Below are 13,226 nucleotides of genomic sequence, written 5' to 3'. Positions count from 1 at the left end.
AGGACACCTGTGAAGAAGAGGTAGTTGTCTAGGACTTGACTGCTTTTTTTCACAGGTTATTATAGTATCAGCATACATTTACTTCTGCTCATTAATTTTTCTGTTTCAGATCTGAAACAGCCAAGAACTGGAAATCACTAACAGAATCAGAACGCTCCAGAGGATCATTGGAGTCCATTGCTGAACATGTTGGTATGTAACTAGAAAAAATAATTGTGTTGTGTCTACACAGACTAAGGATTTATGCAAATGCCTCTACAGTTCTTCCTCTACAGCTTTTTGATTAAAAAATAAATTTCTTAAGAGATAATAATTATTGAAATTTTAAGTTACTTTGATATTTTAAAGTGATTTATTGGTTATATATAAATTTTGTAAGTCTTTATTGTCCCAAATTTATGATGAAAAAAATGAAGCATAAAGACATTAATCTAAAAGGGCTGAGCGTATCATTGGCGTCATTAACCAGAGTTTGTAACTGAGTATATATTTTTTAGCCTGTACTATTGTTCAGAGGTTAAGTGGTCATATGTATATTTTTCAACTTAATGCAAAGAAAGGTAAGAATTACTGAAAATAAAATATAGTTCAATGAGGAAATAACACTGAGACATAAAAAAGCCTACTCAACAAGCAACGACAAAATAGAGATTTGAATTAAAAACTTTTAATTCTTGGTTTGTTAGCTTATCACATTTTTTTCCCCTTCATTTTTAGCTCTTAAAATGCTATATTTGGGGTGTCTGGGATCGAGCCTCACATTGGGTTGTGTGCTCAGCAGGGAGTCTGCTTATGGATTGTCTCTCTGCCCCTCCCCCAACTCGAGTTCTCTTTCTCTCTCTCTCTAATAAATAAATCTTTTTAAAAAAATGCTGTATGTGCAGAAATAGTTTTCTTTTTTCTTGTGTTTTTTTACATTTGAGAGTTTAGTTTAAGTCCCCGGGAAAATTCATTCTTCTTGAAGTGTATACAGAAGTGTATTTGTCCTTCCTTCATTGTTTTCTATATGAAATATGTATGTAATATCCATTGTACAGTTCTGGTTTTGCATGGTTTAAGGATGATCATGCAAATCAATGTCTCCATAAACTTACAGCCATTTTTCTTCACTTTATAAGTTAAGACAACATTTAAGAAATTGTTTCAAACTTTAAATTTTCAATCACTCTAAATGTTCTGGTTATTATTGGTACAATATATTCTCTTAAAGGAAAAACTTACCTTATATGGTAACCAAAGCAGGTTATAGTTATTGCCCAGAGTTTTTCCTCATAAAGATTTGGCTTTTATTTAGCCTTTGGTTCTAGAAGTTCAAAGATTGTAATTAAATAATTTTGATAATGATTTTTTCTTTTCCTTTAAGATGCTGCATTGGCAGGTTCTGAGAGATCAGTATCAGAAAGGTCTTTATCTGCATATGCAAAGAGAGTGATTGAATTGGATAGACAAACAGAAGAGCATTTTCAGACTTCATCTCCAATTCTTAGATCATCAAGGAGAACCAGAGCAGAATCTGGAGATTCTCTAGAAAATGTACCTTCATTACCTCTTCTCAAAGAATTGAATGCCCCCAATAGAATTCTGGATGTGTCAGATGCCAAGGTTGAAGAAGACTCTAGTCAAAAATCAGAAATACAAGAAGTAGACTATACAAAACTAGAGACGAGTGTGATTGAAGATGCCTATTCGAAACAATCTAGGAAGTCTGATGTCTTACTGAAACTAGACCTGGAACAGGGAGATTCATCTGAAATTCTTTCAAGGAAAGATCTTCCTTTAGAGTCTGTAAATGTTCAGAAGGACTTAGTTAGATTAGCCATTGAAAATCTTCATAGAAAAGAGTTCAAAGAGAAAGAGTCAGATCAAGATACGGATCATAGTCCAAACATCCAATCAGAAAAAGACATTCAAGAACAGAAGAACATAAAAGAAAGGGACTTGTCTTCATTAGAGCATCTTTTTGCTCCTAAAGAGATATCATACGCTGAAGGTTTTGAAGTGTCTTCTTTTAAGAAAGACATTTCAGCTGAATTGTACAAAGATGACTTCGAGGTGTCATCTTTGTTGTCACTCAGGAAAGACTCTCAGTCTTGCAGAGACGAATCACAGCCATCCAGGAACTCTACAAGTAGAGCCATTAGCTTGGGCAGTGATGATGAAATCAGTGAGTGCCTCAGTGAGAAAAGCCTTTCTGTTCATAGCAGTGTCCACTCTGAGAGGCTGTTGGAACTCAAGTCCCCTACTGAGCTTATGAAAAGTAAGGAGCGCAGTGATGTAGAGCATGACCAGGGAGTTACAGAACCCCCTTCCTTGGTTTCAGTTTCTGTGGCAGAGGAGTTACGTGATTTCCACATCGGCGATAGGGTGTTGATTGGCAATGTTCAGCCAGGAACTCTTCGATTCAAAGGTGTGACTAGTTTTGCTAAAGGATTTTGGGCTGGAGTGGAGTTGGATAAAGCTGAAGGAAATAACAATGGAACATATGACGGCATTGTATACTTTGTGTGCAAAGAGAAGCATGGTATTTTTGCTCCTCCTCAAAAAATATCTCACATTCCAGAAAACTTTGATGACTATGTAGACATAAATGAAGATGAAGAGTCTTACTCAGATGGACAGTATCAATACTATAGTCAAGAACAAAAAGATACAGCAGATTCCAAGTTTGATAGAGAAAAGGAGGCTGTTGAATATTTTTATGAGGACTCGCAACCTAGTATGCACGATATAGAAGCCTCACTTGATAGAAGCCTTAAAATAGAAACAGACAACATTCAGGACATTTCAGGGGTATTTGAAGCCCATGTTCACCAGCAGTCTTCGGTGGATTCACTGATTTGTTCAAAGGAAAACAAAGACCTTGTTTCTGGTGCCACAGAAAAGGTTTCCATTGCTCTAGAAGGTGTTACTTTAGATAATAACTGTTCTGAAGAGTTAAAGAAACAACAGCAGTTTACAGAAAAGGAGGAGAACCTATATCCGGAGGTGTCAGAAAAGCTTTCTACTCCACTTTTGGATCTTTTAACAAGAGAAAAGAACCAATTGGAAGCCCAGCTGAAGTCCTCACAAAGTGAGGGGGAAAAGTCAGAGCAACAGCTAGGAAAAGTCAGCTTACTGACGGACAGTTTACTGACAGTCTTTGTGAAGGACACAGTCAATCAACTACAAGAAATCAAAAAAGCTAGGAATGAGAAAATCCAGCTTAGCAATCAGGAGCTTCTTGATGATGATCAAAAGAAAGTACCACCCCAAGCCCTATCCCCAAATCTTGAGGAACAGTCATCAAGTGTTCCAGGTTGCTTCTTAAGGTCTGAATTGGAAGATGAGAAAGAAGAGATTTCTTCACCAGATATATGCCCCAGACCTGTAAGTATTTTATCTAGACAGAATGTCAAGTAACCTTATCTTTGTAGTGCATTTTAATTCTGTAGCTCCTGATGGGTTTTTTGTGACATATTATTTATTAGATAAAAATCACTGTACTAGTTTTTAAAGGCCTTGTCGCTGTTTTTCTGTCTGAAGTATAATTGTCCTCTGTTATGTCATGAGTGGTCACTATAGGGTTGTCACAAACACTAGCAGCTTTATGCTGGATTGATGACCCTCGTGTGTAGTCCACAGGTTAGAGTCTCTTCCAGATTCACTGAACAGATTTATTTCATGCAGCTTTCCAGTGGTTCTCAATCCAGTTCCTTTTTTGCCTATGAAATTTTTTGTCCACCTAGCTACTCAGTTACCCTGCAGGTATTACCAGTTGTGATGTTGATTCTGGTAAAACTGAAATATATCCACTATGACATATACTCAGACCATCAGCTTACTTAGGTTGCCCGTGGACAGTTGAACAAAAGTAATGATTTTGAGTAACTTGAGCCAGATAATCAGGAAAGGTGAGAAATTTCGTATACCATTTCCACACCCCACAGATAGGAGAGTGCCTCAGAAACAAAATGATGATTCAAAAAGAAAAAACTAATCAATAAACATTTTATAAAAATTCAGTTTTAAGGCTTATGTAAGCACAATAATGGGAAACAGGATAGTTTTTCCTTAAATTGTTAATTAGTAACCACCATATTGTTTTTGTTTTGCTTATAGAGAAATAATATACAAATTTTGCTTTTGCTTTGTCTTTAAAAAATATACAAATTTTGCCTTTGCTTTGTCTTTAAAAAAAAGAAAAAACCCACATGAGTGATCCGAGGTCACTAAATGGTGCTCTATTTGAATGGTTCCATTTCTGTAGGAGAGTCCAGTATTTGGTGCCAGTGGGCAGGAAGAACTTGCGAAGAGACTTGCTGAACTTGAGATCAGCCGGGAATTCCTGAGTGTGTTAGGAGACGATCAAGACTGGTTTGATGAAGACTTTGGCTTGAGCTCTTCTCACAAGATCCCCAAAAATAAGGCAGAAGAAACAATTGTACCTTTAATGGCAGAACCTAAAAGAGCTCCCCAGAAGCCATGTGAAACACTACTGGCAGTCCCACATACTACAGAGGAAGTGGAAATTCTTGTACATAATGCAGCGGAAGAACTCTGGAAATGGAAGGAATTAGGTCATGATCTTCATAGTATCAGTATTCCTACAAAACTGCTTGGCTGTGCCAGTAAGGGTCTAGATATAGAAAGCACTAGTAAAAGGGTTTACAAACAGGTATGTGATGTGGAAGGATAATTCTAATTTTTAAATTTATCTCCGTTGTCTGAAATTTGGATTCTTACCCATTTTATTTTATTTTTCTCTATCAAGGCGGTTTTTGATTTAACAAAAGAGATTTTTGAGGAAATATTTGCAGAGGATCCCAACTTAAATCAGCCTGTCTGGATGAAGCCATGTAGAATCAACTCCAGTTATTTCCGACGAGTGAAAAATCCAAATAACCTTGATGAAATCAAGGTAAACTGCAAACTAGAGAGTATCTCCTTTTTTGACTTGCTGTTCATTTATGCAGATCTATAAATGCCATGAAAGCAGGTACTCTTCTGTGTTATTCACCCTCTGTCCTCAAGGCCTCTCACATAGTGGGTATTCAATAAATGTTCGTTGATTCATTGAATCCATGAGCAGTGGAGGGATGAGGGAGAGGGAATCCTGAATCCTCAGGATTTTGCAAAGCATAATTTTAACAGTCATTTCCTACATATACATAACTTATAATACTTAAGAAAATATTAGGAGGGGCGCCTGGGTGGCGCAGCGGTTAAGCATCTGCCTTCGGCTCGGGGCGTGATCCTGGCGTTCTGGGATCGAGCCCCACATCAGGCTCCTCCGCTATGAGCCTGCTTCTTCCTCTCCCACTCCCCCTGCTTGTGTTCCCTCTCTCGCTGGCTGTCTCTATCTCTGTCGAATGAATAAATAAAATCTTTAAAAAAAAAAAAAAAGAAAGAAAGAAAATATTAGGAAATAGGGAGATAAATTATTGCCATTCATTGGAGTTTTAGGTAAATTTTTGTCAATTTAGAGATAGGTATTCTAGAAGTACACCTGAAAACATGTCATATATCAAACATGCCAGCCCTAGACAGGTGTTACCTTTTCATCTTTGATTTTGGAGGTTTCAAATTAGTAATGTGGTTTTGAAATGTGTGCGATAGTAATATGATATATAAAATATATTATTTGTTATCTAAGAAGCCCCTGAAAAGATTAAGTGCCCTGAAGCTACAGTGACTCCCAACAAAACTTTAGAGTCACATTGGTGGGAATCTCTGCCTGTTCACAAGTTTCTTTAATATAGCAAAGGTTGTATTTCCAGTGCAGTGCCTCTCAAACTGTAGTGTGAATATGAATAATCTGGAGATTTTGTTAAAAATGGAGATTCTTACTCAGTAGGCCTGGAGCAGGACTTGAGATTCTGCACGTTTAACAGGTTCCTTAGTGATGCAGATGCTGTTGACCCTAGAACCACTCTGAGTAGCCAGGCTCTTGAGTTGTGTTTTCCAGGCTTTATTTGATCATAGAAAGCTTATTTTTCCCACAGATAGCATACCTCTAACTATAATTGATCCTTGAACGTTGTCGGCGGCGTTAGGAATGCCAACCCCCTACTCGACTGAAAATCTTTAGCTCCTTGTCAGTAGCCTACCAGAAACCTTACCGATAATGTAGTTGACACATATTTTGTATGTTATACGTATTATATACTGTATTCTTACAATAAAGTAAGCTAGAGAAAAGAAATGTTAAGAAAATCTTAAGGAAGAGAAAATACGTTTATGGTACTGTTATGTATTCATTGAAAAAAATCCGTGTATAAGTGGACCCACACAGTTCAGACCTATGTTGTTCAGGGGTCAACTGTACTCATCTTACTGGTGTATTTTCTTGCTCATCGAGGAGTGTATGTGGACTGTTAAAATACAGTAAAGAACACACACAATATTCTGGTATATAATGTGGAGGCATTGCCTAAACAATTTAGTCTTTTTTTTATTAAAATATAGCTAACATACAACATTATATTAGTTTCAGGTATATGACATAATGATTCGATATTTGTATATATTGTGAAAAGGTCACCATAACAAGTCTAGTTAACATTCATCATCACATACAGTTACAGATTTTTTTGTGTGATGAAAAATTTTAACATCTGCTCTCTTAGCAACTTTCAAATAACAATACAGTATTAACTACAGAGAGCTTTTGAAAATATTTTGTCTCATAGAACACCAACAGATGTTTATGAGATGCAGTGTATGCTTACATCGAAGTTAGGCAGCCTGTGGCCCACAGGCCAGATGCAGCCTACCACCTGTTTTTATAAATGACGTTTTATTGGACCAGCCACACCCATTTGTTTAAATATTGTCTATGGCTGCCTTCCTGCTGTAAAAGCAGAGTTGAGTAGTTGTAACAGAGACCACATGGCCCACAAAGCCTAAAATTTTAATAGTCTGGCCCTTTACTGAGGTTTGCTGACCCCCGCTTAAATTGAAGTAAGTAGTGCCAAAAAAAAAGTTTTCAAAGATTAATGTGATTCATTAAAAAAAAACCAAACTTTAAAATGATTTTCAACTTTGAGGAACAGAGTATCAGAACCACCTGGGGAGCTTTTTCAAAACACAGGTGTGCTCCATTTCTTTCAGCCCTCCAAAGTTGATACATCCTTGAGAGAGAGAGAGAGAGAGAGAGAGAGGAGGTAGAGTTTGGGGACACATTGGTTTGGGAGTCTTCCCAAATGATTCTGATTCATAAATGTATCTTTTCCCCCATCACGAACATTGTTTTTTAACAGAACAACCACAAAAAGTAGTAAAAACCCAAATTATTTTATTAATAGAGAAAAATAAGTTGAAATAAGACAAGATACATAATATGTTATCAACAGTCATCAGAACGCATATATCAATATAACACACAATGATGCTACCCACCAATTTCAATATTTAAATAGCATTTTATAAAGTTTCTTTTAAGGGTAATAGTTTAAATATTGTTAGTAATATTAGGCTCTTTATGCTGAAGTGTTGATTAATATTTTTTTAGTTAAACAAATTCAGTCATGGTGCTTCAAAATACACTGTCCTAGCCAAAACCCATACTTGGCTCACATGGCCTTGCTTCCACCATTTATATGGGACTTTTCAGGTGCAGAGATTTATTTTATGCTTCCTTTAGTAGTTCTGCCAGCTTGAAGTTAGCTGGTGGTGGTTCTTGGGTAGAGGGGACTCTAAAGTGATTTTTCTTTGCAGATTCATCAATGGGTTTTACTTTTGTGTGTTGTGTAAAAACAAAAATTCTTTAACTGAATAAAGTCTGAGCATTTGGAATGCTTTTTTCTTCAGATTGCTAAGTGGAACTGTAAGTGGAAGAAATTCATATGATCTTTTCTTATGAATACCATATTCTTAGTATAAATCTGCATTATAAGCACTCAATCTCAGGAGCTTGGTTGTTTATGTTTCATTTCCACGTCTTATTTTCACAGAACTTCATAGCCACAGAAGTACTCAAGTTGTTTAGTCTTAAAAAGGAGCCAAACCACAAAACAGATTGGCAGAAAATGATGAAATTTGGAAGAAAGAAAAGAGATCGAGTGGATCATATCCTGGTCAGTGCATATAACTGAAATATTTTTATATTGACTGTCTCTTCTAAAATTGGAATGTAATTAGAGTCTAAAAAGAAAGGGAAGGGGCGCCTGGGTGGCTTAGTAAGTTAAGCATCCAACTCTTGGTTTCGGCTCAAGTCTTGATCTCGAGGTTGTGGGATCGAGCCCTGCATCAGGCTCTGTGCTCAGTGCGGAATCTGCTTCAGATTCTCTCTCCCTCTCCTTCTCATTTACCCCCTCTCTCTCAAATAAATACATAAAATCTTTTTTTAAAAAAGGGAATATAATTGATCTTAAGTTTATGATAGTAAAGCCTTAAATCCTTCATTTGCTGCATTTCTGCCCCTCAGTTTTGGAACTTGCTTTCTTTTGAACTTAGTAGATGACTATTTAACTTAACAGTAGTTTGTGCGTGTGGAGAATTTGAGAAATAAAAAGCTGAGTGGAAGCAAAGTTTAAGACACTGAATTAAAGAGAGACCAGTGTAGATTCTGGGGCCAGATTGCCTGAGTTTAAATCCCTTTTCTGCCACCTCCCTGGTGTGTAATCTTGGATAAATTGTCTAACCTCTTTAGGTCTCATTTCCCTGTCTGTAATCTACCAATACAGTTATTAAGAGCATTAAATGAGTGTTTATATATGTATATAGAGAGCAGTTCCCTGTATATAATAACTCAGTAAGTACTAGTTGTTATCATTTTGTCATCATTATTATTATATAGAGCTTTAGCTGGATAGGATTTATTCCGTTTTGTGATTTATTTCTCTAGCATTAGAAAAATGTTTATCAAGGTGCCTTGGCTCAGTGGGTTAAGCATCTGACTCTTGATCTCAACTCAGGTCTTAATCTCAGGGTCATAAGTTCAACCCCTGCATTGGGCTCCATGCTGGGCATGGAGCCTACTTTAAAAATATATATATATATCAAACAAAAAAAGAAAGAAAGAAAAACGAAAGAAAAAAAGGTCTTTCATCCTTTTCTTTCTTCCGTAAAAGAACATTAAGTAATAGCAAACTTTAGGAAACTCATTACTTGATTCAGGTTTATCTCTATAGACATTTTCACTCTGGACTGTCTATCCTGTTTATATTTATATTCATATAATGAAAAACGAGTGTAATAATCAGTTTTCCCTAAGTATATGCCTTTCCATTGCTTCATTTGCTCAGTAACAGCTATGCTGGATAAACATTTATTTAGTGTTTTATAGCTTGCCATTCTTTTTCATGCATTTTTCATGCATGTAAAAAGTGGCAAACTATAAAACATAGTAATTATAGGAGGTAGGAAGGACTCATGTTACTCTGTTTTATAAATGAGGAAGTTTAGACTCAAAGATATTAAGTGACTTGTCCAGCAAATGAGAGCCAAGATTTTACCCAACTAGTTCTTCATAGATCTTTGCATCTCAAGAATGTGAACTTGTTCTCGTATTTCAACAGTGGCTTAAAGTTTGAGTTATTGTTAATTTCCAAGATGTTACTTCCAGCACTTCTTTAGTAATTAAGAAAGCATGTCAGGGGCACTTGGGGGTTTAGTTGGTTAAGCATCTGCCATTGGCTCAGGTCATGAGCTCAGGATCCTGGGATTGAGCCCCAGGTCAGGCTCGCTGCTCAGTGGGGAGTCTGCTTGCCCCTCTCCCTCTGCCCCACCGCCCTGCTAATGCTCTCTCTGTCACTCTTGCAAATAAATAAATTCTTTAAAAAAAAAGATTTTATTTATTTGAGAGAGAGCACAAGTGGTGCCCAGGGGGAGGGGCAGAAAGAAAGAGAGAGAAGCAGACTCCCTGCTGAGCACAGAGCCTTACCCCAGGGCTTGATCCCAGGACCCAGGGATCATGACCTGGGCCAAAGGCATATGCTTCAACTGAGCCACCCAGGTGCCCCTCAAGTAAATAAAATCTTAAAAAAAAAAAAAAAAAAGAAAGCATGTCAAGAAACATTCATTTATCCTTCTATCAGTTAAATTGATCACATCTCTATAAATCATCTCAGTGTACATATTTGAGTCAAGAACTGTGTTAATTAAGGATGACGTGACATTAGTAAGCTAGACAGGCATAGAGCCTGCCTTCATGGATTTACAGTTTGCTGTCAGAAACTAGCCATTAATATATATTTTACACATGTGTGTAATTCTAAATTAAATGATAAAAATAGAGGAATAGGGAGCTGTTGTAAAAGCATAAACCAGAGGAAACTGATCTAATGAGGATGGTCAGGGCAGGCTTCCCTGAGGAAGTGACGTTTGAGGTGAGATCTTAAAGACGAATAAGCATCACCTGAGTTCTGAGATAGAAGAACAATTCAGAGGGAGCAAACCACATTTGCCAAGACCTGTATGAGGAGGAGCATGGGTTTGAACTGAAATGTTAGTGGTTGGAGGTGACATAAGATAAAACTGGAGAGGTGGAGTCTATATCATACTCCAGTGTTTTGTAAGCCATGTTAAGGGTTTGGGATCTTATTGTAAAAGCAAGGAGTTTAAGCAAGAGAAATTACAAGACCAGATTTGCAGTTTTAAAAATGCTGGGAGAATGGGGCGCCTGGGTTAAGCATCCGACTCTTGATTTCAGCTCAGGTCATGATCTCAGAGTTGTGGGATCGAGCCCCATGTCAGGCTGCCCGCTCGGGCGAGGAGTCTGCTTGAGATTCTCTCTCTCCCTCTCTGCCCCTCCCCCCAAAATAAAAATAAATAAATAAATCTTTAAAAAATAGATAGATTTTATATCTATCTATCTATCTACTGGGAGAAGGCTTCAAAAGGAGCAAGTGCGTAGGGGAAACTAGCTAGAAGATACTGTCTATATGGCGCAAGTGGCTGCTGTTTATTACAGCAAAGCTTCTTTGCTACGTTTCTCTTGAGCGCATGTCAGAGTAGATGAGCCAGTTCAGAAGGACATAGAGAGTGAAGGTGTATTACGTACGGCCTCCAGCTAGTTAGAGGCAGCTTTCACTTCACATGGTTATAAAAACGTCATCTTACTAGTGAAAGGATTAAATACATTGGAGGGGGAGGCAACAATATGGAGGCATCTTCAGACTGGAATTATTAATCAGAAATGACAGGTAATCTATCTCACAAGTGAACAATAAGCAAATTGGTTTGTGGCTCTTTATTTATTTATTTATTTATTTATTTATTTTTACTTTAATGATTTTTTATTATATTATGTTAGTCACCATACAGTACATCGCCAGTTTCCGATGTAAAGTTCAATGATTCATTAGTTGCGTATAACACCCAGTGCACCATGCAATACGTGCCCTCCTTACTACCCATCACTGGTCTATCCCATTCCCCCACTCCCCTCCCCTGTGAGGCCCTCAGTTTGTTTCTCATGTTTCATTCCCCCTTCTGATTACCCCCCTTTCTTTATCCCTTTCTTCCCCTACTGATCATCCTAGTTCTTATGTTCCATGATGAGAGAAATCATATGATAATTGTCTTTCTCTGCTTGACTTATTTCACTTAGCATTATCTCCTCCAGTGCCGTCCATGTTGCAGCAAATGTTGAGAATTCGTTCTTTCTGATAGCTGAGTAATATTCCATTGTATATATGGACCACAACTTCTTAATCCAGTCATCTGTTGAAGGGCATCTCGGCTCCTTCCACGATTTAGCTATTGTGGACAATGCAGCTAGGAACATTGGGGTGCATATGGCCCTTCTCTTCACTACGTCTGTATCTTTGGGGTAAACACCTAGTAGTGCAATGGCTGGGTCATAGGGTAGCTCAATTTTTAACTTTTTAAGGGACCTCCACACTGTTTTCCAGAGTGGCTGTACCAACTTGCATTCCCACCAACAATGTAGGAGAGATCCCCTTTCTGGTTTGTGGCTCTTTATTAGATGTACCAAAAAAACAGGATACTGTTCTTAGATGGCAGAGGCTTCCAAAGGTGCCAAATAGGGTCACTTAAACAGAAACATCTGTCTCTCTGGCAGTTCTCAGAAAATTCTCAAATAGCAAACACAAATTTCTTTTGCTCACATAAGATAATTATAGCTCAGGTGAGGGCGATGCCTGTGTATAACAATTCAAGAGATTTAGGAGTTGGGAAATAGTAACATATTTTATGTGAATATCCCCTTTGCTCATCACAAAATACTTTTCACCTTCCTACAGAGAGACCTGGACCTATGTAACTTGTTTCAAGAGTTCACTCGTCTTTTTTTTTTTTTTCCCACTCTTCTTAATGTGTAGCTAAATGGTACTGTTAGCTCCTAGAGTTAATTATTAAGAAATACTAAATAAACTTTTCTCCCACAATTAGATTCAGCCAGCCTAGCACTTGGAGATTCTAATGTTTTTGCGTTTTGAAGAGATTGAGATTCAAAACAACAATTATTTTAAAAGAGTTATTTATTTATTTTAGAGAGAGAGAGCAAGCACACGTGCGCAAGCATGAGAGGCGGGGCAGAGGGAGAGAGAAATTTAAGCAGACTCCATACTGAGTGCTGAGCGCTAAGCGCTGAGCCTGTCGCAGGGCTCGTTCTCATGACCCTGGGATCATGACCTGAGCCAAAACCAAGAGCCAGCTGCTTAACCAACTGTGCCACGCAGGCACCTCTCAGAATTGAACCACGTGAACCAAAAATTCTTTTCTCAGTACAAAATAAAAATCATGTTTATTAGAAAATAATCATGCTTATTTTAGAAAATTTAGAAAATACTGATAAATCAAAAGAAAATCATGATAATCTCATCATCTAAATAGCTTTTAATATTGTGATGTATGGTCTTAGAGTCTTTTTATACAAAGAATTTTTTAAACAAATGAAATCATCATCTCTTTTGTTATCTGATTTTTTTCCTTAATAAAATGAACGATTTTTTGTCACTAAATGTTCCTGTTTTATATCACTTTTAATAACTTTGTACCATTTTATTTTTCTGAAATATAGTATTCCATTGAATGGATGTACCATTATTTAACCAGTCAATTTTTTTGCTAAACAGTGTTGTAATAAATATCTTGCAGTATGACATTTTTGTACTTATTTCCAATAATTTCCTTAGGATAAACTCCTAGAAGTAGAATTTTAGAATTGCTGATTAAAAGTATATGCAGAATGTTAAGGCTTTCATATGTGTTGTCGAATTGTTCTCCAAAAAGTTTGTACCAGTTATACATAACTCACAAGCATGATACAAGAGTGGAGGTTC

The 13,226-nt window shown here is 37.1% G+C and overlaps 1 protein-coding gene across 1 annotated transcript in view; it reads left to right on the top strand.

The window, feature by feature from the left end:
• Positions 1-13,226, top strand: part of CEP350 (centrosomal protein 350) — a 150,859-nt gene that overhangs the window by 125,711 nt on the left and 11,922 nt on the right. The window contains exons 33-37 of the mRNA XM_040636325.1: positions 110-192; positions 1,364-3,366; positions 4,247-4,654; positions 4,751-4,897; positions 7,932-8,054. Of these exons, the coding sequence (XP_040492259.1) occupies positions 110-192; positions 1,364-3,366; positions 4,247-4,654; positions 4,751-4,897; positions 7,932-8,054 (2,764 nt within the window). The remainder of the gene's footprint in view (positions 1-109; positions 193-1,363; positions 3,367-4,246; positions 4,655-4,750; positions 4,898-7,931; positions 8,055-13,226) is intronic.

This window comes from Ursus maritimus, unplaced genomic scaffold (genome assembly GCF_017311325.1).
Source record: "Ursus maritimus isolate PB19 unplaced genomic scaffold, ASM1731132v1 scaffold_2, whole genome shotgun sequence".
NCBI classification, from domain to species: Eukaryota; Metazoa; Chordata; class Mammalia; order Carnivora; family Ursidae; genus Ursus; species Ursus maritimus.
This window is presented reverse-complemented; position numbering and strand designations above follow the sequence as displayed.